The sequence below is a fragment of the Solanum tuberosum genome, unplaced genomic scaffold (genome assembly GCF_000226075.1).
Source record: "Solanum tuberosum cultivar DM 1-3 516 R44 unplaced genomic scaffold, SolTub_3.0 scf00116, whole genome shotgun sequence".
Lineage (NCBI taxonomy): Eukaryota > Viridiplantae > Streptophyta > Magnoliopsida > Solanales > Solanaceae > Solanum > Solanum tuberosum.
In genome coordinates this window covers 943,941-969,272 of record NW_006239040.1, presented here as the reverse complement: position 1 = coordinate 969,272, position 25,332 = coordinate 943,941, and the positions used below count along the sequence as shown (strand labels likewise).

The 25,332-nt window shown below is 31.0% G+C and overlaps 5 protein-coding genes across 5 annotated transcripts; 2 read left to right on the top strand and 3 right to left on the bottom strand.

The window, feature by feature from the left end:
- Positions 1 to 1,084: 1,084 nt before the first annotated feature.
- LOC102581646 (putative clathrin assembly protein At5g35200) lies at positions 1,085 to 4,650 on the top strand. The gene is made up of 15 exons (XM_006350079.1): positions 1,085 to 1,159; positions 1,261 to 1,330; positions 1,544 to 1,641; positions 1,911 to 2,052; positions 2,160 to 2,260; positions 2,507 to 2,590; positions 2,670 to 2,720; positions 2,824 to 2,889; positions 2,975 to 3,040; positions 3,127 to 3,207; positions 3,288 to 3,365; positions 3,495 to 3,635; positions 3,719 to 3,800; positions 3,893 to 4,002; positions 4,111 to 4,650. Exons 1-15 carry the CDS (start codon positions 1,085 to 1,087, stop codon positions 4,648 to 4,650), a joined length of 1,785 nt encoding a protein of 594 aa, XP_006350141.1.
- A 1,357-nt stretch (positions 4,651 to 6,007) lies between these two features.
- On the bottom strand, positions 6,008 to 7,713 carry LOC102582872 (UDP-glucuronate 4-epimerase 1-like). The gene has a single exon (XM_006350000.2). It carries the CDS (start codon positions 7,546 to 7,548, stop codon positions 6,253 to 6,255), a length of 1,296 nt encoding a protein of 431 aa, XP_006350062.1. The 5' UTR covers positions 7,549 to 7,713; the 3' UTR covers positions 6,008 to 6,252.
- Positions 7,714 to 9,888: 2,175 nt separating this feature from the next.
- LOC102582525 (putative glycine-rich cell wall structural protein 1) lies at positions 9,889 to 10,649 on the bottom strand. Its single transcript, XM_006349999.2, has one exon. The coding sequence runs from the start codon at positions 10,537 to 10,539 to the stop codon at positions 10,135 to 10,137; it is 405 nt and encodes a 134-aa protein (XP_006350061.1). The 5' UTR covers positions 10,540 to 10,649; the 3' UTR covers positions 9,889 to 10,134.
- Positions 10,650 to 12,957: 2,308 nt separating this feature from the next.
- Positions 12,958 to 13,620, bottom strand: LOC102581315 (GDSL esterase/lipase At2g31540-like). Its single transcript, XM_006350078.1, has one exon. It carries the CDS (start codon positions 13,618 to 13,620, stop codon positions 12,958 to 12,960), a length of 663 nt encoding a protein of 220 aa, XP_006350140.1.
- A 4,887-nt stretch (positions 13,621 to 18,507) lies between these two features.
- Positions 18,508 to 21,420, top strand: LOC102582200 (tetraspanin-8-like). Its single transcript, XM_006349998.2, has 2 exons — positions 18,508 to 19,053; positions 20,954 to 21,420. The coding sequence occupies exons 1-2, from the start codon at positions 18,556 to 18,558 to the stop codon at positions 21,254 to 21,256; spliced, it is 801 nt and encodes a 266-aa protein (XP_006350060.1). The 5' UTR covers positions 18,508 to 18,555; the 3' UTR covers positions 21,257 to 21,420.
- The last annotated feature ends 3,912 nt before the right edge of the window (positions 21,421 to 25,332 follow it).

Sequence of the window (25,332 nt, the reverse complement as noted above, 5' to 3'; positions counted from 1 at the left end):
TGAGTCGACCCTTTCTTTTTATTATCACACTATATAGCTGGTGTATAACACATTTATATTTATAGAATTGCCAAAACCACTATACCGAATCTTTAGCAAACCCAAAAATATTTATATCTGTTTCTTTGGCCTCTGTTATGATTTATGATCATATAATAATACTAATAATAATCATATGATTTTCTTTTTCCGTCATCTTTGTTAACTTAATTACACACTCAATCACCGGAGTATTTTCCGGCCACCGGACGGCGATCGGTAACCATTTCCTCTATACTTGTATTATTTGTGTTCATACATATATTGCATGAATCACATTTATATCTATTTTCTTTATTCATATTTGGTGAATTGAGCAATAATCGTGATCATTCATAATGATTTTCTTAATTAATGAATCATATATAAATATATTGTCATTTTTCCCTTTTTATTAATCTGTATAGATCAGAGACGGATGCAAGATTTAATTTGATAGGTCAGTGATTTTGTCATACATATATTTATGGTTCGTGTCAAAAATACTGAGTTTAGTTGAACGGTTAAACATAGGCTCCATGGGACTCTGCATGAGCTGTTGAATTATGCAAAATTGCAAGTTCTGTTTTATCAATCTCTGTTCAATTTGAGATCACTTAATTGTGTTTTGTAATTAATCACATTTTTTCCATGAAAGTGAAAAATCTTAATTTGAGGTTAGGGAAGTGGTAATCAATCCCATTAATAGGGTCATTCTTAACAATATATAGTTTCCTATTACAGTGACGGATCCTGGATTTTTTTCATTAACGGAGTTTAAACTTGGATTTTGAAGTTCTAAACCACTAAGCAACCTCTAGCATTGTGTTCAGGGGATTCAAAATCTATATATGTACGCATAAAAAATCAAAAAGTTACCTTATATATACCGTGTAAGTTTTTGTCGAGGGGGGCTCACCTCTGGAGCCGCCCCTGCCTATTAGTATGCTATATTTTGTTAACTAGACTACTTTTTTGTTGGTTACTTGTAGAATGTTGTCACTGATTCGACGTTCTTGTTGCAGGTAATATATTAAGTTGTAGGGAGTTCGAATACTGCATATATATGGCTAGGAAAGCTTTTGGCGCTTTGAAAGATTCCACAATGGTTGGGATGGCGAAGGTTAACAGTGAGTACAAGGTGAAGTATTTGTTCGAATATAAACTTATTATACTCTTAATATTGAGTTACTTTAAGTCCGAAATCATTAGTTAAGAATATATGTATGTTCTTTCCTTCAGAAACTTGATGTTGCTATACTCAAAGCCACAAATCATGTCGAGGTAATGCCAAAGGAGAAGCATGTACAAAGTAAGTTCAATTTAACTCGATATTGAAGTTTTGTCAATCTTTTTAGTGGTCTCACCAGCACGTGAACTTCGATTACTTGAAGGCTGAGGCAAGCCCTGATGAAATTAGTGTTGTTTATGGCTAATTTGGACTATGTTATTTTGTTTTCCGACTTATATGATGTGCACAGACATGTTTTTTCAGTGTTATATAAGTCCATTCTCCTTTTTGCAGCTTTTTTCAATGCGATTTCATGCAACAGACCTCGAGCAGATGTTGGCTATTGCTTACATACTCTTTCCAAGAGGCTCACCAAAACACATACTTGGCAAGTATGATCTAATGACACCATGCTAGCAATTTGTTTTATTTACTTTTTTACTTCAATTAACGCGTTTAGTTCTTTTTTCTCTGTATGACCAGTTTTCGTGCTCTTCTACCAACTATGTAAAGGAAATGAAAGTTCATAGACTCGTCGAGCTCTTTCTATGGTTTTAACTTAAGACAATCTATTGAAGAATTGCTTTAAGTTATAAAATCAGATAGGACTACTTGTATATCGTCCTCTTTGTGGTTGAAAGGTTCATTTTTTTTCTTTCAGGTTGCGCTAAAAGCTTTAGTTGTTATTCATCGTGCTATGAGGGAAGTTGATATATCATTTCTTCAAGAGCTTATTAACTATAGTGCTCATCGAGGCCATTTGTTAAACCTAACACATTTCAAGGATGATTCGAGTGCAAATGGTATATATCTCCTATCTTTTGCCTTACCGTATGTAAAAAAGTTACAACTATCTAGAATGTGAGAAACTAACCATGTGGATACATCTAATTTTTGATCGATTGTGAAGCATGGGACTATTCTACGTGGATTCGTTCTTATGCTTTATATCTTGAAGAATACCTTGAATGCTACTGCTTGGTGAAATTTGATTTTCAGAGAGAACGAAAGGTATGATGTTTGTCTTGTAAGAAACTGATGTATTGAGCTCCATTTCTTGAATGACACTTTTAATGTTTTAGTCCGTTCCCAAAAGAATGACGCCATATATTTAGTACCTCTTTAACTTTAAACATGCTCTTTCTGTACTAGAAATGCCATGTTATGAGCACAAATTATAGTGAAAGGTACTTTTGATATGCCAATGACCAGTTTTTTCTTTCGAACGACAAATCTTTTGTTGTTGATACTAAACAGAGAATGAAGGAGTTAAACACTCCAACCTTGATAGAGACAGTACCTTGTTTACAGAAACTGCTCTCTCGTCTTCTCGATTGCCAGGTGATGAATCGATCAATTACTGAATAACCGATTCATTTGTTTTGCTTTAGAGGAATAATGACTACTGTCATATTTTCAGCCAAAGGGAGCAGCTCAATATAACTTCTTGATTCAGCATGCCCTTTCGATTGTGAGTAATCATCGAATGTCCTTTCACTATATGTATATATACGACTAAGTTTATTCGATGTAGAAGCTTTTCACATTCAAAAATCAACTTTTGTTTAACACAGGTTGCTGCAGAAAGTGCAAGTCTATATGTAGCAATTGCAGATGGAATGCTTAACTTAGTGGACAAAGTACGATACAATCCAAGTGTTTTGGTTCAGTTATCGGATGTATTTGTAAAATAAAATCGAGCATTGACTAATAAACCTTGTACAGTTTTTTGAGATGCAACGTCATGATGCAGTTAGAGCACTTGAAATTTATCGAAGGGCAGGAGATCAGGTATGTGCATTTTCCTTTGTATATATTAAGGATCGACTCGTTGTGCATAGTTTGTTTTGATACATGGAAATGTGTGTGATGTGCAGGCAGTAAAGCTATCTGAGTTCTTTGAGATATGTAGGAACCTTGATTTTGGACGAGGGCAGAAGTACGTTAAGATAGAAAAGGTAATCCATTCTGGTGCCGATTTCTTATTTCAAGTTTCAAGTCACTAACAGATTTGTGTGTTTGTTTGATAACGTTATAGCCTCCGGAATCATTCATATTAGCGATGGAAGAGTACTTGACTGATGCACCAAAGCCTCTAATGCTTACATGGAAGCCGGTATGTTGTTAGAAATGAGTGTGATCTTATATACATTTTTTTCTTAACATTGCTATATAGTTGAACCTATAGAACTTGTTCTTCTCTGTTTACTATTAATGCTATTTTTCCTTTTCATTATGCCAACAGGATGATGATGACAAAAACACCAAGGTCATTGCTGTTCCTGGATCCAAACTAGAGACTGATCAAGAGCAAGAAACTGAAGTACAGACGAAAGAAGAGAGTAACGCGGAGACTCCTGCCCCGCCTCTCATTCCTGACCTTTTAGTAAGAACCTTCTTAAATCCTAAATGAAAAAATGAAATGAGATTTCATAATGATTACACATAGCTAATTATGAATATTTATAGTCTTTTGATGAACCAAGTGAAGATCAATCGATTGCACCAGAAGATAACAACAACGCATTAGCTTTAGTTGTTAGTACACCAGGTATATTTTTCTTTCTTTTCGTCTTCTTTATCAAAGTAGACGAGTCTACGTAGTAAGCTTTCTTCACAAAATGATGATCATGTTATGTGTAGATGAGTTATCGAATTCTTTGAGCAATTCAGATCAAAGTAGTCAACCTACAGGCTGGGAGTTGGAACTCGTTACAGCATCAACGGGGGCATCCATAGATCAAAATAAACTGGTTAGCATTTTTACTATACAAGCAGGCTAACTCAAACCAAACTGTTTTTGTGCTCGTGGCAACGACTATAACATTAGAGTTTGAAACATTTGTGTATCCTGTTTTCAGATACAGGGGGGTGTACTAGATAGATCAAAGTTGGATAATCTATATGAAACAGCATTGGCAAGACAGAACATTGTAAATGACCCTTACAATAGGGAAGTTTCGTCTAATCCGTTCGAGGTAGCTGATAATTCACAAGATGCATTTTATAGCTCAACAAACTCTGGAACAAATGGTGCACAAATGGCTGCTATGGCTCATTACCATGACTATGGTGTTTTCATGCAACAACAAGTTGCTAATATGTCTCAATCACACGAATCGTTCATCGGACAACACGAAGCCTTGATGATGCAGCAACAAATGGCTATTGTGTCTCTTCAACAACAAACTATGATTCAAGAAAATGAAGCACAAATTCAAGAAAATATAGGTGATGTGCCTCAACTACTATTAGAAGGACCAGCAGCATTGGTTAACAATAATGACAAAAATCCATTTGGGAATCCTTTTAGTGATCAAGATGTTACAACTAATAATAATGCTTCTCAGGATCAATCTCATGTATCTGAAAATCAAAACTCACAGTCTAGCTTAATCTAAACTCATTTTGCCAAAAGGAAATTATGGAAGTTGTTAATGAATGCAATCCATAGTACCTCGTAGTACCAGAGGTGAATGCAGGATTTAAAGTTTATGGATTCTTATAGCGACCTCAAAATTTCATATAGTTTTTGAATTTCTTATAATTTTTGTATGAATGTGGTGTCCGGGCCAACTTTCACGCATCTCGACTAATTCCACTGACCACATGATATTTGTCACCTCCCACCAGCAACAGGTACTAGGTAACTATATTCATCAAGACTAAAATAGATGGAAAAAATCACCTAGTGTTTTTTGTCTCCCTGAATTTTGAATTTGAGACCTCAAGATTCTCAATCACTTTATTGATCTGGGGTTTTAGATTTCTTAATACATATTTATAACTAGATCCTGATAAAAATTACTCGATTCATATCAACCCCTTACTTATAAGTCAACTCCGCCCTACCTAGCATGATCTAGATTGAGTTGGTGGATTTAACTATTAATTCATTACTTTCGACTCGAGCTACTTATATAAAAGCTTATACTCATTTTAAACCGACAAACGCTAGATCCCATGCTCTATAAATAACAATCAAACATACCATATAATTAGAAATGATTTTTCCTCCTCTCTCCCCATGTGCATCTCTAGACTTTTTTGGGATGAATTTTTTATTTCCATTTCGTATTTTGGTGCAACGTATGGAAAAAGAAAGTGAATGATCAAGTTTATTTTTTTTTAAAAATTCAATTTTAATATTATTTTATTTACCTTCATTTATCTACTATATTAAATTTCTTATTAAAAAAAATAAAAAAAAAAGCATGGCCCAATCCAGCGGAATTGCAATTAGAAGAGTCACATGGTATTGGGCCCCACTATTAAACCAGTAGCCGTATTTCACGCCTTTATTCAGCCGTCCTTCTCGATGGATCTTAGCTGTCTGCTATCTTTTTCATCGCATTAAAATTCGATTAAATTAAATTTGAATCTACGATTTTATTTTTCTAAAAAGCGCTCCTTATCAAAAATTTGTTATCAAAACATATAAGTTCATTCAACTCACATATCAAATAACTAGTATCCAATGTTTGGAAATATATACTCTCACTCTATGCTATAACAAGTCTTTTCTTCCATATGTTTATTCAAATTCAAGAGGGAATCAAAACTACAACCTTATATTAGTGCTTTGATTTTGATTAAAAAGTAGAATCGATTTTGAGTTTGGATTTTTCTTAATACAAAATCGTATTTGTTAAGGAGCACTTTATTCCTAATATAATACTCCCTTAATAATACAAATAACTCTAATATGAATATCGACTACTAGTTACTATATGCTATACAAGTGCTTTAACATATAACTTTAAAAAAAGTGCAAATACCATTTGATAGAATGAGCAATTTTTTATTCTTTTACAAGAAAAAGCAAGTAACTATAACAATAAGACTCTAACATGGAATAAGGAGTTCAATCTTCTTCACTCCTCCCTCCCACAAGAAAAGAATAATATTCTTTTCTTTTTCTTCCTCTTCTTTTTCTTTTCTTTCGCCTTTTCCGCGATAACATAAAATCTAAAAATCCTAAAAATAACCAAAGAAAAAAATAATTATTTTACAGACTTTTCTTGTCTATAGCCATAATAGGAGAGATACCACCTAACGAATTTCCCCAACCCGGTTTGCAAATTGGTTGTCGGTTTATACCCGAGTTCTTTTTGGGCCAAACTAATATTCGCATGCGTAAATGGAACGTCGCCGTTTCCGGGCATATCCAAAACATGTTTCTTAGCTTTTACTTTCAAATGCTTCTCTAACATCGCAACCATCATCGGTACCGTCACCGGTGAAGTATTACCCAAGTTAAATATCCGAAACATAGCCGGGCCCCGTTTCTTCCCACCCGACCCGGTACTCTTCCCTGCTGTATCAAGTGACCCGACACACCCTTTCACAATATCATCAATGTAGGTAAAATCACGGGCTAAGTCGACCCGATTCTTGCCCCGATAAACCGTTATCGGTTTACCTTGTAAGATATTCCGGGTAAATGAGAAATAAGCCATGTCGGGTCTTCCCCACGGTCCGTAAACAGTAAAAAACCTCAACCCGGTTATTGATAACCCGTAAATGTGATTATAAGTATGTGTAATTTCTTCGCCAGCTTTCTTCGTTGCTGCGTATAACGAAGCGGGTTGATCCGTTCGATCCGATTCGGAAAACGGTACCTTTTCGTTCAACCCGTAAACTGAGCTCGAGCTTGCCCAAACAATGGCGGGTTGAGGGTTTGCATTTTTGCAAGCTTCGAGAAGCGTAACAAGCCCAGCAATATTACTATGAACATAAGATTTGGGATTTTCCATGGCGTAACGAACACCAGCTTGTGCAGCTAAATGCATAACGTGTGTAAACGCTACGATATCAAATAGCTTCGCTAACAGATGAACATCGTTAATATCCCCTTCAATGACGAACACATTTTGCAAATTCAACAGATTTTTGCGAGCTTTTTTCAACGAAGGGTCATAGTAATTGTTGAAATTGTCAATTCCGACGACACCGTCTCCACGTTTTTTCAATGCGATTGAAACGTGAGATCCGACGAAACCGGCAGCGCCGGTGACGAGTACGGACATGCCGTTAACACGGTGGATTTGGGCGGAATCACGAACTTGTTTCTCCCAATGAAGACTACCCCATGTGGAGGAGAGATACCGGGTACCGGAATCCATGAAGGACTGAAAACTCAAATACGACGCCGTTAAAGCTAATAAAAACAATGCCCATAAGAACATTGTACTTGTTGAAGCAAAACACCGGTGAAATTGCCGGTTACCGGAGTAATACGTTTTGTCTTTGAACTTTCCTGGTGTTGATGGAATGAATTCTTCTTCTAATCCCCTCATTTTTTTTTCAAATCGAAGAAAATAATTTTTTTCCCCTTTTGAGATTGATAAAGAAATTGTTAAAATTGGATGTTATTGATGTAGATGAAAATGGGTTTTAGTATCTGCAGAAAAAGGGAGGAATATATATAGGACAGAGTATATAGAAATAGAGCTTCGAATAAACGCGTGAACGCGTTAAAGAATGATGATTTTGGAAGAGAGAGAAATTGATGAGTGAGAAAGGACAGCTAATGGCACACAGTGTAAATTTGGGAAAGTGGAGAGGATAGAGAAAGAAAGGGATGGGTAAAAATAGAAAATGTAGAAGATAACTTTGTAAAGGGTTGTTTGGTACTGGTTAGAGTTACATATATATATTATTAGTAATGTACGGATTAATTATGAATTTGTATATATATATATATTATTATTTTTTATGTAGATAGTAATTATATTAAAATTATTTATTTATTTATTAGTTATATATGTATTATTTATTTCATTTTCTATATTTATTTATGTAAGTTTTGTAAATCAAAACACTTTATTAAGGAAAGGGATATTGAAAACATTTCTGAATTTGGTGCAAATTGTTAGTTTGTTTTTCAATTATTGACAACTTTGAAAACAAATTGCTACTTGACTAACTAAACTTAGATACATTCGATCTGTCAAATGACATAGTTACTGATCTCAAACTCTTGTAGGAGGATAAGACTCTTAATAAAAAGCTGAAAGAGGTGTTGAAAATATCCATAAATTTGGTGAGGATTCAAGGGTGAATTTCACTCATGTTGCAAAATCGAGTTGTATTTAAGTTCAATTAGTCAAGTAAATGAGGGTATTTCTAAGGTTGTCAATAGTTTAAGAATGAAACTAGTAATTCACGCTGAAATTAAAAGTGTTTTCAATACTTTTATATTGATTTTATACATGAATAACTTACCTTCTAATTAGCTATCAAACATAATATTACTCATATAAAATTTAGTGCCTACATGCATATAATTCATTTATAAATCAACTACCAAACCACCCTTAATTAAATAATGTTTTACATTTCGGTGGATTTTATTTTTTTGGAAATTTTAGTTATAATGGAAAAAGATTATAGATTAACTAGCACATGTATACATAAAAAATATATGAAACCAATATACCCTTGACACACTACTACTATAGTTGGACCACGGTGTAAAATGTTTACTTAAGAAGTAAATAATGTATGATTATTTCATATTATTCTCCCTAGGAAAGATAATAATACAGCTAAAGAGACATTACTATAGTTGGACCACGTTAGAAAGTTAGTGTACACTCATTCTTATAATTTATAAAAATAAAATAATACTAGGCACACTAAGTTTGATAAGTACATGCTTTAATTAAGCTAATTTTGCAGCTTGCACGTCGTAATAAAATATTTATTGTAATTTTTCTTGATAACTATGCTTAGAGAAGATTCTTTGAAGGTCCAAACTATAATAATTTAATAAATTATTATGTACTCTCACTTTTCATTTTTATTTGTCATGTTGAGATTTTCGAAACTTATTTGACTAATTTTCAAAATTAAATTAGATTACATTAATTTGATATTTTAAAAAAAAAAATAGATATTCAAAAACTATGCAAAAAGTACTATAAATTGCAATTTTTTGCATATCAATATAATTAAAAAATACATCGTAAAATATTAATCAAAATTATTATAGTTTAACTCTAAAAAAGAAAACTATAACAACTAAAAGTAGACAAATATAATACTAACAAATTGATATGATGACCAAGGTGTCAAAATCAGTTTTCAAGCACCTCAACTAATTCTACAGAATACCTTTTATCTCCTGTCAGCAATAGGCGCAAGATACCTCAACTAATACTCCATAGCAAGAATTTAAAATCAATGTCATCAATTTTTGAACTAAAAATTATTATATTCAACTCTTTAATTTGATGAGACGACTAATTTTTGGTGGCCATCCATTTGGATATTCTAGAGCGTTCCATGGAACATTCACTCTTGATTAATCAATTAATTAATTATAATTTCGTTGTCATGTGTATAATCAATCTCTTTTATAATGAAGGATTGAGAGCCCAATCTTCAGTGGTTGGCATGGTATTTATTTAACTAATTAAATAAAAGAAAGATTAAGCATAAGCTAAGGTTGATCATGTTATGAATTGAAATTAGTTACGTATTAGTGTCTTTTTGACCAATCCAGCACATTCTCCATGTCTATGTTAAACTATATACATACGGTTGTCTAGGCAGAAGTTGTTAAGTTCACGTAAATTTACAAACACTACATCTTGATCGATATAAAATAACAACTTTTAGCGAAAGAAAGAATATATAAACACAAACCATACTTATATTCATCGATTGATTTAAACTAATGCACAAGTGACGACAATACAAATTAACTAGAACAAGATACACATTACGTACTATATATAGGACTTCATGTAGTCTATTCTTTATTTTATTTTTCATTTCAAATTAAAGTAGTATAAGCTATTATTTATTTTTTCTAATGTAATATTTAGTTACCATCTCCTTCACCATAGCTACATGATATCCTTACGTATCTAGGACCATTAATTACCGGAACCAGAACCAGCTCTTGATCCAGCATATGTGCCTGCTTCTGAACCTGCCTCGCTTGATCCACCTCGGTTACCAGAACCAGAACCAGCTCTTGATCCAGCGTATGAGCCTGCTTCTGAACCTGCATTACCATTACCTGAGGACGTTGAACCTGAGCTTGAACTTGAACTAGAACTTGATCTTGACCCTGAGCCTGATCCTGAACCTGCTCCTGCACCGGCCCCTGAACCACTTCCACCTCCTAAGCCCAAGCCTACCCCAGCACCGACACCCACTCCTACACCACCACCCAAATCTAGGCCCAAATCCTTTCGTGCCACCCGACCCTCTGAGATCATAACAAGAGTTGACAAAACAAGCAAAGCAAGAAAGCCCAAAGCCTTAACCCTAGCCATACTTAAAACACTAATAAAAGCACCAAAACTTTTATAAAAAATCCAATATTCTTTCTATGCAAGTATTATTCCTCTATTTAACAAGTAATGCTTGATTTCTTGTTGTGGTGAAACATGATAATTTGTAACGCTATTTATAGTTTTAGATGCTAGTTAGGGTTTCAATTTGGTTGGTAAACAAGACAAATTAGTGGTAGTGGGGGACAATTGTACATTATTAAAAATGGGATAGACTAAAGTTTGTGGATGAGAAATTAAAAGCATGCAATTTAAGAATTTTTTTTTGGACTTGTCATATGATACCCATATTATGATGAAATTGTATCGACCCACGTACCGGCCATTCCACTACCATAGTGGAATAGCTATAAAATACACTAATTATACATTTTGAAGTGGACAATAATACAACACACAAAAAGAAGAGACATGTGAATAAGGAATTGATAGAAAAGAGACACGTGTAACAACGAAGAAATCATCAAAAAATGTAGTGGAACGACTAAATATTAGTCATCCATAATAGAGTTTAAAAAATCGTAAGGATTACTTGGACTCAAAACCCTAGGCATCTAAAAGGGCTATAAACATGTATCAAAACAAGAAATTGACATAAACGACGATAGGTATATATTAGAACATACGATAAAATGCACATTTTTAACTTGTAATTAAACATCAAGATATATATAAGTGTGTGCATCACTTGTTTTGTTTTTGCAACAAACTAATAAAGAAATAGCAAAAACAAATTAATAAAGAAATTTAACACTAGCTGAACTAATAAAGAAATATCAAAAAGAAATTAATAAAGAAATTTAACACTATAGCTAACTTAAGAGTACTAATTTTCTCCAAATTTAGGGAGGAGTTGCTTGATCAAGTATTGAGTAGCCTTGTAGTAAGTAGATTCAGTTGGATGAATGCTATCAAAGAATATGTATTGTGAAGGATTTGGACATACTGAAGATAGTTCGGTGCAAAAAGGTCCTGCTTCGATTAATCCACTTCCACAACACCCTACCTTTGTTTCCTCAAATCCTGATACAATATATTAACCACAAAAATATATTTTCAGATATTCAAATATAGTTTTACTAGACACAAAGTTTAAAACAGAAAGACATATTTTTGAAAAATATGGTCCAAAACATGCATATCATCAATATTTTTACGACTATAGATCATTACATTTCATGAATTATTTTTCCTTTTTTTAGAGTTGAACTTCGAAAAATACGTTTAGGCAGAATTTTCAAGAATTTGAAAAACAACAAAAAAGGTATTTTCACTTTTTTCCCTCCAAATTATTCAGATAAAGTAAAAAAAAACAACTCTAATTTATATTCATTGTCTAACACAAATCCAATCTTCAGTATCATTTTTCACTTTGAAAACAAAAACTACTTTTTTTCAAATTCCATAATGAAATGTTTAAATTACTAAATATAGATGGGTACCACTATATATATTTAAGATAAATAAAATAGGTTAATGTGTCACATAAATTAAGAAAAATAAAATAAATTAGAGTTATATACTAAAAATTTATTAATTATTAATTAAATTTAAAGAAGTACTTACCATGTAGTTGAGGATTGTGGATAAGGCCTGCTATAAAATTATATGTGTCTACATATAATATTTTGCTTCCAGGAAGATGTGATTGTAATTGAATTAACAAATCCTGAAGCTTTTCATTATAAATTTGAGCATCCAAATTCTCATCATTTATGCAACTTCTAAAAAATGGAGATTTTGCTGTAATTTGCATTGGAAGACAGCCAATTGGTGGCAATCCATTTACTATAATATTACGACATCCAAGATAGTATAGTTCCTGAAAAAAATAAAAAAATATCACACGTTAGAATAATTAAAAATAGTGACGAATTCAGAAATCTTAAGAGTATCATAGATTTAATATATATATATAAAAAATAATTTACGAATTCTGACCACCATCCGGAGATATATATGACTACGCCCATCGTATGCAAAGGGACAAAAAGGGACTAGAGTGACATTAGAAGTTAACTAGAAAAGCTAAGAGGCTCACGAATATGCATAGTAAAGAGTGATGGATATGATGAATGTATAATTCATTAAATAAAAGTTTATTTTTTCAAACAATTTTAAATTTTTAAATAAGTTTGACAATTTTTTTAAATTAATTTATATATAAGTCAATCAATAGCTATATTTTTGTGTATATATCTCCAACCTATGGACAAATGTAGTAAACTAAGACCCATACTATCACTTCACCAATACCATATTCGTTCCGATGAACTATTGACTCTTATATCAGTTGATACACTAAGAAAATGTTTTAACATGATGTGTGAGATATATATTTAAGTGATCGATCTGATCACATAAAAACAAAATTTCAAAACTAAACAACAAAAATTTCATTTAGGTACGAATTAACGATAGATTAGAGTAAGTAGTATTAACCTTGATAAAACTTTGGACTTTGTCAAGTAGAAAATCTTGGTAGCCACTCAAGCTGAATTGAAGTCTTCTATTAGGTAAATCATAAAAATTAAATATCAAATCATTAGTACCAGCACTAACAATAACCAAAGCACCATTCACTATTCTTTCAACTTCACTACTATTTCCTCCAACAATATCTTTAATTTTACTCAAATATTCCTTGAAATATTCTAACTCTTCCTTCATAGAAATTACTCCAGATATTGTACTAGTTAATTCATCATATCCTGTTCCACCAGATGCAAAACATACTCCAGTAATCAAGTCGTTTTTCAACAAATCGCGTTGTAAATAGGGAGGAACACCATTTTTTTTGAGACCTAATGAAATTGACAACATGTCTGGCACTAATTTTCCATTAGAAAATCTTCCTGTTGGGATATGGTTTGTGAAATCTTGACCATATGGTAAATGATTGCCTTTAGCTATAGTGTCAATATGGTTGTTATTTCCAGTGTCAACTGATGAATCACCAAATACTAAAATGGATGTGAATTTTGGAATATTATTGGCTTGGCTTATTATAATGTTACAATAACATAATATCATGAAAAAGAAGAAGCAAGTTTTTAATGCCATTTTGTGATGCCAAAAAAAAAGTTGAAGTTTAACGCTAGGAATATGCATTTTTATACTTGTAAGTTTGTACACGTCGATTTTTCGTAGGAGTCTGCAAAGATGAGTTATGTTTTAGTTAGGATTCTTAGAGTCTACTTTACTCTAAACCTCTCTGGCTCATATAGGTGGTAAATAAACTATTGGGATAATTACGAAGAGATCAAGATATGATTGGACTGTACTGTTTTATCCAGGATAAATATATTTGTACCTATATTGTTGCAAATATCTATCTATTTATTTTATTTGTTTCAAAGAAGATATTTATAATTTTGTATGTTGCTACCTCATATTTTTTGAGAATCCTAGGCCATACACGATGTGCTAGCTAGCTTCTAAAATTCTGAATAAAATCTTGAAACTTGATAAAAAGGAAAAATATCGACTATTTTCAGTGTGAAAACTGCCTTTGCTTCTCTAACTTTATGTGGCAAATTTTGGCATTTCTTTACACATTTTTTGTTTTTTTTATCTATCGACATTTTCACATTTGCTCGATATTTGTGAATTTAACTAATATTCACTGACGATGTATTAAAGAGATTTTATTTCAGTAGGTCATTTTTATAGATTATATAGCATGTAAACTATCTAATTATCTTTATGATTACAATTCTAGTATTAATATTTGGGTGATTTGATGATGTAAACAATACTTTATTTATACATAAGTTAAACTCTTTATTTATTTATCGATTATTTTTTTTATAAAAAAGATAAATTAGACAAAATGATTATTCCATCAAATCCCAAGTGACTATTTGACGATGGTGGCCTTTCTTAACAAGAATTGGAATCTCAACACCAAAAATAGGGATAAAAAATATTAGAGTTCCTTACGAAATTTTGGGATTGTTTATAGAAGATTATAGTCTATGTCTTACATAAATGCAATTTTACACCATCACTTAGAAATACTCCTTCGCGGAGAAATACACATGTATTAGGGTTTCATGCCTGTTAATTTAGACAAAAAAAATTATAGCTCCGTTTGAAATAATGGGATTGTTTATAGAAGATTTGAGCGGGTTGAGATTGAAAAAAAAGAGAATATGTTTGTTGGAGAGATGAATTGCTTGTATAAATATTATATAATAGTTATATATATTATATATATATCCATATATTACTAGTATACAATTATTTACTATTATACAATATCTATATATTACATATACATGCAACCATTTAGTTAAATTTTTGTTTGACATATGATACATTTACGTAAGAAGCCCAATTTTTTAAATTTATTCATAGATATTGTTCTGATAAAAAAGATGATTAACACCATCATCATAATTTAAGAGGATACAGCTCAAATATAGAGAATATCACCTCAATTGAAAACTAAAATGATAAGATTTGAACATTATGCAGTGTCATCATTTGGGCCTCAATTTTATACGATCCAAAAGAGCCAAGGCCCATAACATTATTGCTATAAGAAAAAGCCCAATACTTGAAAACTAGACCTCAAATACACTACAAGATTGCTAACAATAATCAAGCTAATGGCTATATATCCCCATTTATAACTTTGGCAAATTCATTAACTATATATATGATTTAATTTGTTAGATTAATCAAGCTAATGGATATATATACTCTCGTTTAGTTTGTTCATTTATCTAATAGAACTCGTGTATTCTCTTTTCTATCAGTAGAAAGTATAACGATTCTTAGCTCTCATCTGACATAGATTTTGAAGTTGTAACTTGAAAATTTGAGATTTTGAAGTTGTAGTTTTTAAAATTTGAAGTTGTGTTTGAACATGTATTTTACTCAGATTTTTTTAAAAAAAGTTTTATGATGGAATTCCCAAAAATTGATCAGTCATTTTTTGGGAACTTGAAAATATATGAAAACCATTTTTTCAAACTCTGATCAAATATATATTAGAAAAATAATTTTTTAAATCCAATTCAAAAAGTATGATCAAACGCTAGCTTAGTTATATACATTTTATTTGGGCTAATTAATCATGAAACATTTCTAGTCTCACCTATATAATTTTTTTGTGAGTGTCATTTTCTATAAATTTGATTCTTATTCTTTAAATTAAATTAAATGGTCAAAGAGATTCTTGTTTACTTTCTCTGGGGAATTGGTCTTAGCTCTTCCATTCATAATAGACAAATTATAACTCTTGTTTTTTCTCAAGAAATTTCTGGAGGTGGAAGGTCTGATCAAGTGTTTTTGGCACTACATTAGAAAATTTGTACAACTCCAATGCAACACAAAGGGTGATGTAAGAATAACGGTTTCTTTCCGAACAACGAAATAGGGGTGAGACTTCACATTATTTCCTACATACTCGTGAAAGTTTCACTATTATTTGTAGAGTGTGTAATGTCCAACGTTGCATAAAAGCTTCTAGGCATCAAAGCAGGAATGACTTCGCATTATCTCTATAGATTTTTAAAAATATCTGAGAGACTCGATTTATCCTAACTTAACATCTTGATCCTGTACTCCTCGAAGTTTCATTCAAATATACCTAAATCGATCAAAATAAATACTTTAGTTGGATGTATATGTAAATAAAAGACTCATAATTTCCTTTACCCCTACCCTGCCCCTCAACCCAATTCTCTTTTTCCATTTTATCATTTTGAACGTATATTAAGTATTGCGGAGCGGAGTCAGGTAAAATTGAGGGGTTACTCTGAATCTTTTTTGACGAAAAATTATATTATTTATACATGACTAAAATTATTTTTTAATATATTGTCTCTGTTGATTTTTCGTATATTTACTTAATCATATTTTAAACTCACTCTCTTAATGAAAATTCTGACTCCGTAATTGTTTAGTAGTGTGCAAGGAATCTTGTTAGGAAATGGAGTACTCCATTGTTTAGTAATTGTCAAATTAGCTTAATTTTTAGTCATCCTATTTTAATATCTACGATGCATGATATTTTTGGGACCAATACATTGAAGAGTTGTGAAACCGATAGAAGAATAGAAAATAATATTTGTACATTTAATTTAATTTATGGTTGACATTGATGTATTCCTCTAATTTGATCAAATGACAACTTGACTACTTCCACCATCCTTTATAATAAATTTTTCTTTATCCCAAATAACTTTGATTTAAAGATATTTCGTCTATTTTATCTTGAATTATTAATAACTTATGACTAGAGGGATGAGTAGATACAATGTGCAACGTTCACACATTTATATTAATTTGAGAGATCAAAATCATACGTTTATATTAATTGAAGATTAGATATATTTAATCGGAAAAAGAAAAAGGAAAAATTAAAAACGAAATGTTCTCCCTCTCCTAATCAAACGCAACTACCCTTTGGACAAATTCAATGTGCAATAATATTCTTTCAGAAAATGAAATGTTTGGTCTTCCTTTATTTATCTTTCCTTTTCCATCTATCGTATACTCGTTCAGTTTTATTCAAGTTTAAATGTCTATTTAGGCATATTCAAAGTTGAAAGACATACATTAAATGAGATCATGTTAAAGAGCACGTTTAAGAGTATTACTATTAAAACAATAAAGCACTACCAAACGTTACTATTAAAAATTATTTTTTATCCTTAAAATTAGTTCATCTCTTGGTTTACAATTTTTTAGTGGAAAAAGAAATAGTCAAAATTAGATAAGAGGACATAAGTTCGACGCTTTTTTTTTTTGACTTATCAAGCCTTTACAAACAATTCAGAAAAGCTGTATTGTAATATTGAGAAGGAAAAAAAAAATACAATGAGTAACATATAATTTATGTAATATAAATCTACTCATTCCTTAATTAGAAATTTTGAATTGGGGGATCGAGTCCTCTAACCACCTCCTTTTCATTTTTAAAAAGTTTTTATTTGACTTGATTAAAATTAATGAATATAAGATTCAATATACTAAAGAGTATCATGATTTAAATAATTAAAATTTCATATTTTCATATAATTACTTCCAAATCTTTTTAAGTAATCCCATGAATCATGATTATCGCTACATATTATCTAAGTCATAATTGTATAGATTGGGTCAATATCATACAGATATGTATATAATACTGTAGATCCATTTGCTGCAAGTTGATATTGTAGTTTATTTTCATGAATGAAATTATTAATTTGACCTCTATGCAATCATGTATCATGGTTTTTAAATAAGTTTATTGTGAAAAATAATCCTAGTAAAATACTTCATCTGTCCCTAATTACTTGTCCACTTTTGAATTGACACATCTATTAAGAAAATAATGATTTACGTAGTGAGTTTACCATTTTACCCCTATTAATTATGAAGTGGATGAAAAGTTCTGCATTTTTCAAAGTAATTAGTCATTTAATTGAGGGTATAATAGATAAAAAAAAATTGTCCTTTCTTGATTTGTCAAAATGGACAAGTAATTAGGAACAACTATAAAAGGAAAAGTGGACAAGTAATTAGGGACCGAGAGAGTATCAATTTTTTTCTTTAATTCACCTTAAATAAGGTGAATTTGAATTATCCAAGACTCACTTAGTGGTGGAATCCGTATTTTTATTAAAATGGTTTGAAATATAAAAAATAAACACACGAGAAGTAATATATACGTGTAATTTTTCATCGAATGATACTCCCTTGATCCTTGCTAGTTCTGCACGCCCTGAATATAGCATACCGAATAGGGGGGAAAAAACAGGAAGAAAAATCAAATTATTTTTCATTTTTTTATATTGGCAAGTGGAAAAATCAAATTTACAAGATATTTTTAAAAAAAAAATAAAAAAAAAAGTTGGACTTGTTCTTTTTCTATTTTATGACGTATTATCCATTATTTTTTTCTTTCTACGCCAAAAACTCCATAAATATATGTTATACCTCTTCAACTTTTTCTCATAATAAAATTCTTCAATTTCTAATCCAAAAAAAAAATTAAAAAAAATGGTGCGTTTGAGTAACAATTTAGTAGGAATTGTTAACATAATAACATTTATTATTTCAATTCCAATTATAGGTGGAGGAATTTGGTTATCAAAACAAGCAAATACAGAATGTGAAAGATTTCTTGAAAAACCAATTATAGTACTTGGAGTTTTTGTTATGTTAATTTCATTAGCTGGTTTAATTGGTTCATGTTGTAGAGTTTCATGTTTTTTATGGATTTATCTTGTTATTATGTTTTTATTAATTATTTTAATTTTTTGTTTTACAATTTTTGCATTTGTTGTTACTAATAAAGGGGCTGGTCAAGTTTTATCTGATAGAGGGTATAAAGAATATAGGCTTGGTGATTATTCTAATTGGTTGCAAAAAAGAGTTAATAATCATTGGGGTAAAATTGAGAGTTGTTTGCAGGATAGTAAAATATGCAAAACATTGATGGATGATGGGGATAATAAAGTTGAAGATTTTTACAAAAAACATCTATCTGCTCTTCAGGTACATAATTTTTGTTACTAGCATATTTTTTTTTTTATCGATGTTTGTTATGCTTGGTTGGTCATGTAAAGGAGTTTTTTTTTCGTGTTTGATCATGTTTTGTTGTGAAATATTTTAGAAGTAGTTTTTATTTTCAGAGTGAATTTCTTTTTTTTGTGTGTGTGAATTGGTGGAGTTGTGTTTGACCATGCATATAGATTGAAGTTGTTTTTATTTTCTATGAGAGATTTAGAGTGAATTTACTTTTTTTATTGTTTTTTAAATTCTTGAAAATTCTAAAATTTCAAATTTTTGTGGGCATATGCTGATTTTTTTGGAGGTTGGTCATGTAAAGGGGATTTTTGTGAGTAATTTGGAGTGAGTTTACTTTTTTGTTGTTTTTTAAATTCTTGAAAATTCTGGAATTTCGAATTTTCATAGTCAAATGTTGATTTTTTGGAGTTTGGTCATGTAAAGGGGCTTTTTGTGAGTAATTTGGAGTGAATTTACTTTTTTGTTGTTTTTTAAATTCTTGAAAATTCTGAAATTTCGTAATTTTCATGGTCAAATGTTGATTTTTTGGAGGTTGGTCATGTAAAGGGGATTTTTGTGAGTAATTTGGAGTGAGTTTACTTTTTTGTTGTTTTTTAAATTCTTGAAAATTCTGAAATTTCGAATTTTCATGGTCAAATGTTGATTTTTTGGAGGTTGGTCATGTAAAGGGGTTTTTTTCGCTTTTTGGTTATGTTTCATTATGAAATTTTAAGAAAAAAGTAGCTTTTGTTTTCAAAGTTAAAAAATGATTTTTGAAAATTTGTGTTTTTTTGTGAATACAAATTGGAGTTATTTTTGAGTTTTTTGTGAGTAATTTGAAATGAAAACACTTTTTTGTTGTTTTTCAAATTCTTGAAGATTTTGGAATTTCGAATTTTCATAGCCAAATGTGTTTGTCGGAGTTATGATGACCTATTCTGTTTTAACGTTAGCTACTCAGAAATTTAAACAATGAATGTTATTTTTCTGTCTTCCCAAATTTAATTTACCTATGTCTCCATGTGTGGCGTGATAAGATAAGAACCACCACTAAGGGCCTGATTTATCCTTCTTTCCGCAAGAACCCTAACCCTTCATTCTATTCCATATAGCCTTAACTTTGAAAAAAAGTGAAAACATTCTTGGTTGACAATGAATGATACATATATACTTTTTACTAGTAATTACATTCCGTATGAGTTTTTCTGGTGTACTTTATAAAGAGTTGAAAGCTTTAAGATTTTGACTCTGTTCTATAGAAACAAGTTGAGGTTTTTTCAGTTCCATTAAGTAAGTGTAGTCCCGATAGAGTGTACGCAGTTTTGACTCCTACCTACTAGTATGGACACACTCATATCTACTATCCTTCTAGCATAATCCATCTCCTCACGCATCCTTCAATAAGCTGCAATTGTGCCATATCCTGTCTAGTCTCATATCTCCAATACTTTTCCGGTCTATCTCTATCTCTCCTGAATCCGTCTAACGCCAACCTCGCTCACACCTCCGTGCTGGGACATCCGTGCATCTCCTCATTTTATGCACTACTGTTGATGAACCATGTCTACTAACTACTCTTGTTTTGGTTCTATGTATAAACTTCATTGCATTTTTTTGGATCAGTTGAAAGTTTACATAACTAACTTTCTGAAATTCATTTCCAAGGTTGATTCACTAAGATATTATGCTAAATCATTCTCAACACGCGGTGATTAAAACGATTTTTTTAAAACATATAATCACTTAACCATGATCAAGTAATAAACGTGTATGAAAGACACGTCTTATGTATTCATTGGCTTGATGTAAATGCGTCCTACAAAACCTTAGTTGATATCTTCTTGATTGTGTATGTCCCATTGTGTTTACGACATGTTTATTCTTGCAGTCTGGTTGCTGCAAACCATCAAATGACTGCAACTTCACCTACGTGAGCCCGACTAACTGGACCAAGAGTTCAACCTCATCCTTCACCAATCCTGACTGTAACCTATGGAGCAACGATCCGAATGTGTTGTGTTACACCTGTGAATCCTGCAAAGCCGGGCTGTTAGACAATATCAAGAGTGACTGGAAAAGGGTGGCTGTACTCAATATCATATTCCTTGTTTTCCTCATTCTTGTTTACTCTGTTGGATGTTGTGCTTTTAGAAACAATAGGCGTCATGATTCATATAAGCGTTACCCTTAAGAGTACTGCCCGTTTGATCAGTTCATCAGACTCTTGTTGAGTATTATATGGAGTATTAAACCATTTAGTATGTTGCCATGATCTTGAATGTACAGAGGGGTACTATTTGTTTGAGTTCTGTTGGACTAGTTGATTCCTATTAATACACGAGTTCGTTGAGCAAACGATTGTTTTTCATTTAACAACAGCCATCAGCTCTTGGCTTGTTGCTTGTTGGTAAGGTAAGAGCTTCAAGTCGGATTTAGACAGTTAAGACACTAGCAATGTGGTTTAGACATAAATTTGTCATTCCTGTTATAGCACGCTTATCATGTATGCTGTAACTGGAATGACAAATACCGCGCTAAATGAAGAGGAACTAGCAAGAGATATCGAATACTGATTGATGACATATGGAATAGAGCGAATTGAGACTTAACTATTCATCCAATGTTTTACCAGTTTTGGAGTCAATCGAGCTATTGCTAGAGATTTTCATTCGTCTATTAAATAGTTAAGTTAATCGCATCAAATTTATGTGATTAACTTAACTATTTAATAGACGAATGAAAACTTCTAGCAATAACTGGACTTGTCTCCAAAATTAGCAAAATATTGGATGAATGGAGAAGTATTGTAGAGAATATAAGTTCATTTGGCAAGCAGAGATGTGTGATGATCAATATATGAGATCTAGTGCTTTCTCTGAGTTACCATCACTTGCACAAGTGGATATAATAAGATGACATACTTCATCAATTAACTTAACTATCTAATAGACGAATGAAGATATATGTAAAAAAAAAAAAAAATCGAAATTTGAATCAGAAGTTTAAGCAATTGAAGTGTTCAATTGTAACGTAACTTTGTTCGAGTGTCTATATCTATACGAAAAATCCTGACAGGTTTAAAGGACTGACCAGCTATATATACCTTTTATTTTTGCTAAAACTAAGTACAAGTTTTCAGTTTTCTCAAATTTTTAAGTAAAATGCCAAGAATAGAAAAATTCATGTTGGAGGATGTATCGTCAAGGGCCCATTTTTTATAGAAAGTATTTTGTTTTACCAAAAAAAATAATCATAGTATATTTTCTATGTTTGATTAGATTTTTACTAGCCTCTTCGTTCCTTTTTATATGTTATTATTACTATAAATAGTTATTCCATAATATTTGTCATAAAATTAATGCATAAATTAAAATAATTTTCCTATTATACCCTTGATAGTTAATCAGTCTTGAAAATAGATATTTGACCAACCTAAGAATACTAATAAGTAATTAATGTTCATTGTAATTACTTCATACATTGATTAATTACTCTCACCATTGTATTTAGGGTGTCAAAAATGAACTCAAACATTGGTAACCCGCCCAGAATTTTAAGGGTTGAGCTCAAGATAATTTGAATTTGGTTCAATTTCAACCCATTCAAGCCTAATCCATTTTAAGAGAATCCTCAATTGAGTTCAATTCAATCTCCAATTTCAACCAGTTTTAAAACTATCTACTAAGATATGTTCCTATATTAAAGGTATGAATTATTATCTATTTAACACCTTTTAGGATTTTATCTATCATCAATTTGTTACTCTTTTTTTAAAAAAAATTGAGCTGAAATTTAAATTGTGATTATAAAAGTAAAATATCACTATGTTAAAATTATTGAGATTAATCGGGTCAAATTGGGCGGGTCAAGACTCAACCCATTTTTTTGCCCATTTGAACCCAACCCATTTGAGGCCAAAGTAAACTTGGGTGGGTCAAGACCCAACCCAATTTCTATTTCAACCCATTTTTATATCTCCAATTTCAACCAAACCCGCCCATTTGACACCCCTAAGTGCATTACTCTATAAAACCTGATTTTGAAAAAGAAATCTCAACAAACAAATTAATAAAAGATGAATTTATTTACTCCCTCCGTCCCTAATTACTTGTCCATTTTTCCTTTTATAGTTGTCCCTAATTACTTGTCCATTTCGACAAATCAAGAAAGGACAATTTTTTTTACCTATTATACCTTCAATTAAATGATTAATTACTTTGAAAAATATAGAACTTTTCATCCACTTCATAATTAATAGGGGTAAAATGGTAAACTCACTATGTCATTAATTGTTTTCTTAATCGGTGTGTCAATTCAAAAATGGACAAGTAATTAGGGACAAAGGGAGTATCATTTATTGAAAAGTTGACTTCAAAAAATCATTAAATAAGGATAGAATTGTAAACTTGATTTCTTAATACAAGTGAAATAAAAAAATGTGACATATAAAAAGGAACAGAGCTAGTATAAACTTGCCCCTTATATTTAAGCAGTTTGAAATTAATATTCATCAAATTAATGAACTATCAATGTACTACTATAAGTTGATTAATTTTTTTGAATGATATTTAATTGCATTTAGGCAATTAATAGTATCAATCTATAATTTCTCTATTCTCAAAAGTGCTAACTATAGTATTGATCAATAGAAATATATGCTGAACTATTCATTGAAAGCAGAAACCAACAGTTTAGAAGAAAGTATATAATATCTCCGTCCACTTTTGATTGTCATAATTTCTTTTTTCTTTAGTCAAACAATAATAACTTTGACTAACATTTTACGATGTATTTTTCTCATATTGATATGCAAAAAATTGAAATTTATAGTACTTTTCGTATAATTTTTGAATATCTAAATTTTTTGTTTAAAATATCAAATTAATGTAATCTAATTTATCTTTGAAAATTAGTCAAATTGACTTTTGAAAAAGTGCAACATGACAATTAAAAGTGGACAGAGAGAATATTTTCTTATAAAAGACGTAATATCCCAAGATGCATATTTTAAAATGTGCTTTAGGTTTGTGTCATATTGAGATCGGTTGTGAAGTCAAGAATTTAGCGAAGAATGTACCAATCTTTTTTAATGGTGTTAAAAATTTGCAAAATTAAATACACATTCATAATAATGTTACTTATGTACGTATTCAGAGGCGGACCCACTCCTCTAGGTGGGGTGCACGTGCACCCGTTAACTTCGGAAAAAATCATGTATATATATGTACATCTATCTTGAGAAACTGATAGAAATTAACATATATATAATTAACAGTGCACCCACGAAAAGCATAGAATTGTCGTTGTGTTGCTGGTATAAGCTCGAGGATCCATCCATGAGACCTAGGTTTGAATCTAGTTAGAGTGTTTATTCATTGTTTTTAATTTAAGTTTATCTTAGAACTAATGTAATATTGATGCACCCTAAGTTTTCAAATCTTGAGTTCGCCTATGTACGTACCCACATAATTTTTTGACATGAAGTGTGCACCAAAACACCGTTGGCCTAAGATGGCTCTGGCCATGATTGTTGTTCACAATTCAAAGCTAACAGAGGTTCTAAACAACCTTCACCAAACAATTAATTCATCAAAAGTGTTAATTAGCAGTACTAGCAAGTCATTATAAAATATATTAGCTTGGGTAACTTATATATCTATATATAAAATATGAAGTTAATTAATTGCCAACATTGTATTCTCTCTCTTTCCAAATTAAAATTGGTTTATTTACAAAAGTATTTAATTCTTTCGTGATATAATTGAACGTCTACATGATTAAGATATCTTTTTGAAAATTCGGAACAACTTTAGTATTACTTTTATGTCTTTCTAAAAAAATAAAGAAAATAAGTGCAGGTAATGACACCCATCCATGGCTAACATGGTCAATTAAGAGAGTCGATCGACCCCCTATTTTTTTTTAATTAAAAAAGTATAGGTAACAATATATAATATTAATATATATAATATTACATATTTAGGTTAAGGACGGTGAACAATATTCATCATGAGTGATACAACTAATTTCCACCCATAAAGAATTAATGAAACGAACAATATATTTTTAAAGATGGCTCAATTGTCAACTATGAATATACTATAACACTATATTTCATAGATTTAAAAAATATTTAAATATTTTTTTCTTTCTTAAACTCTGTCTTATTATTACCTCGTATTATTACTTTTACGCATGTGGGAGGAACCCCTAACAATTAGTATCCCACATTCACGTTCACTTTTACTGGTTCACAATGCACTTTTA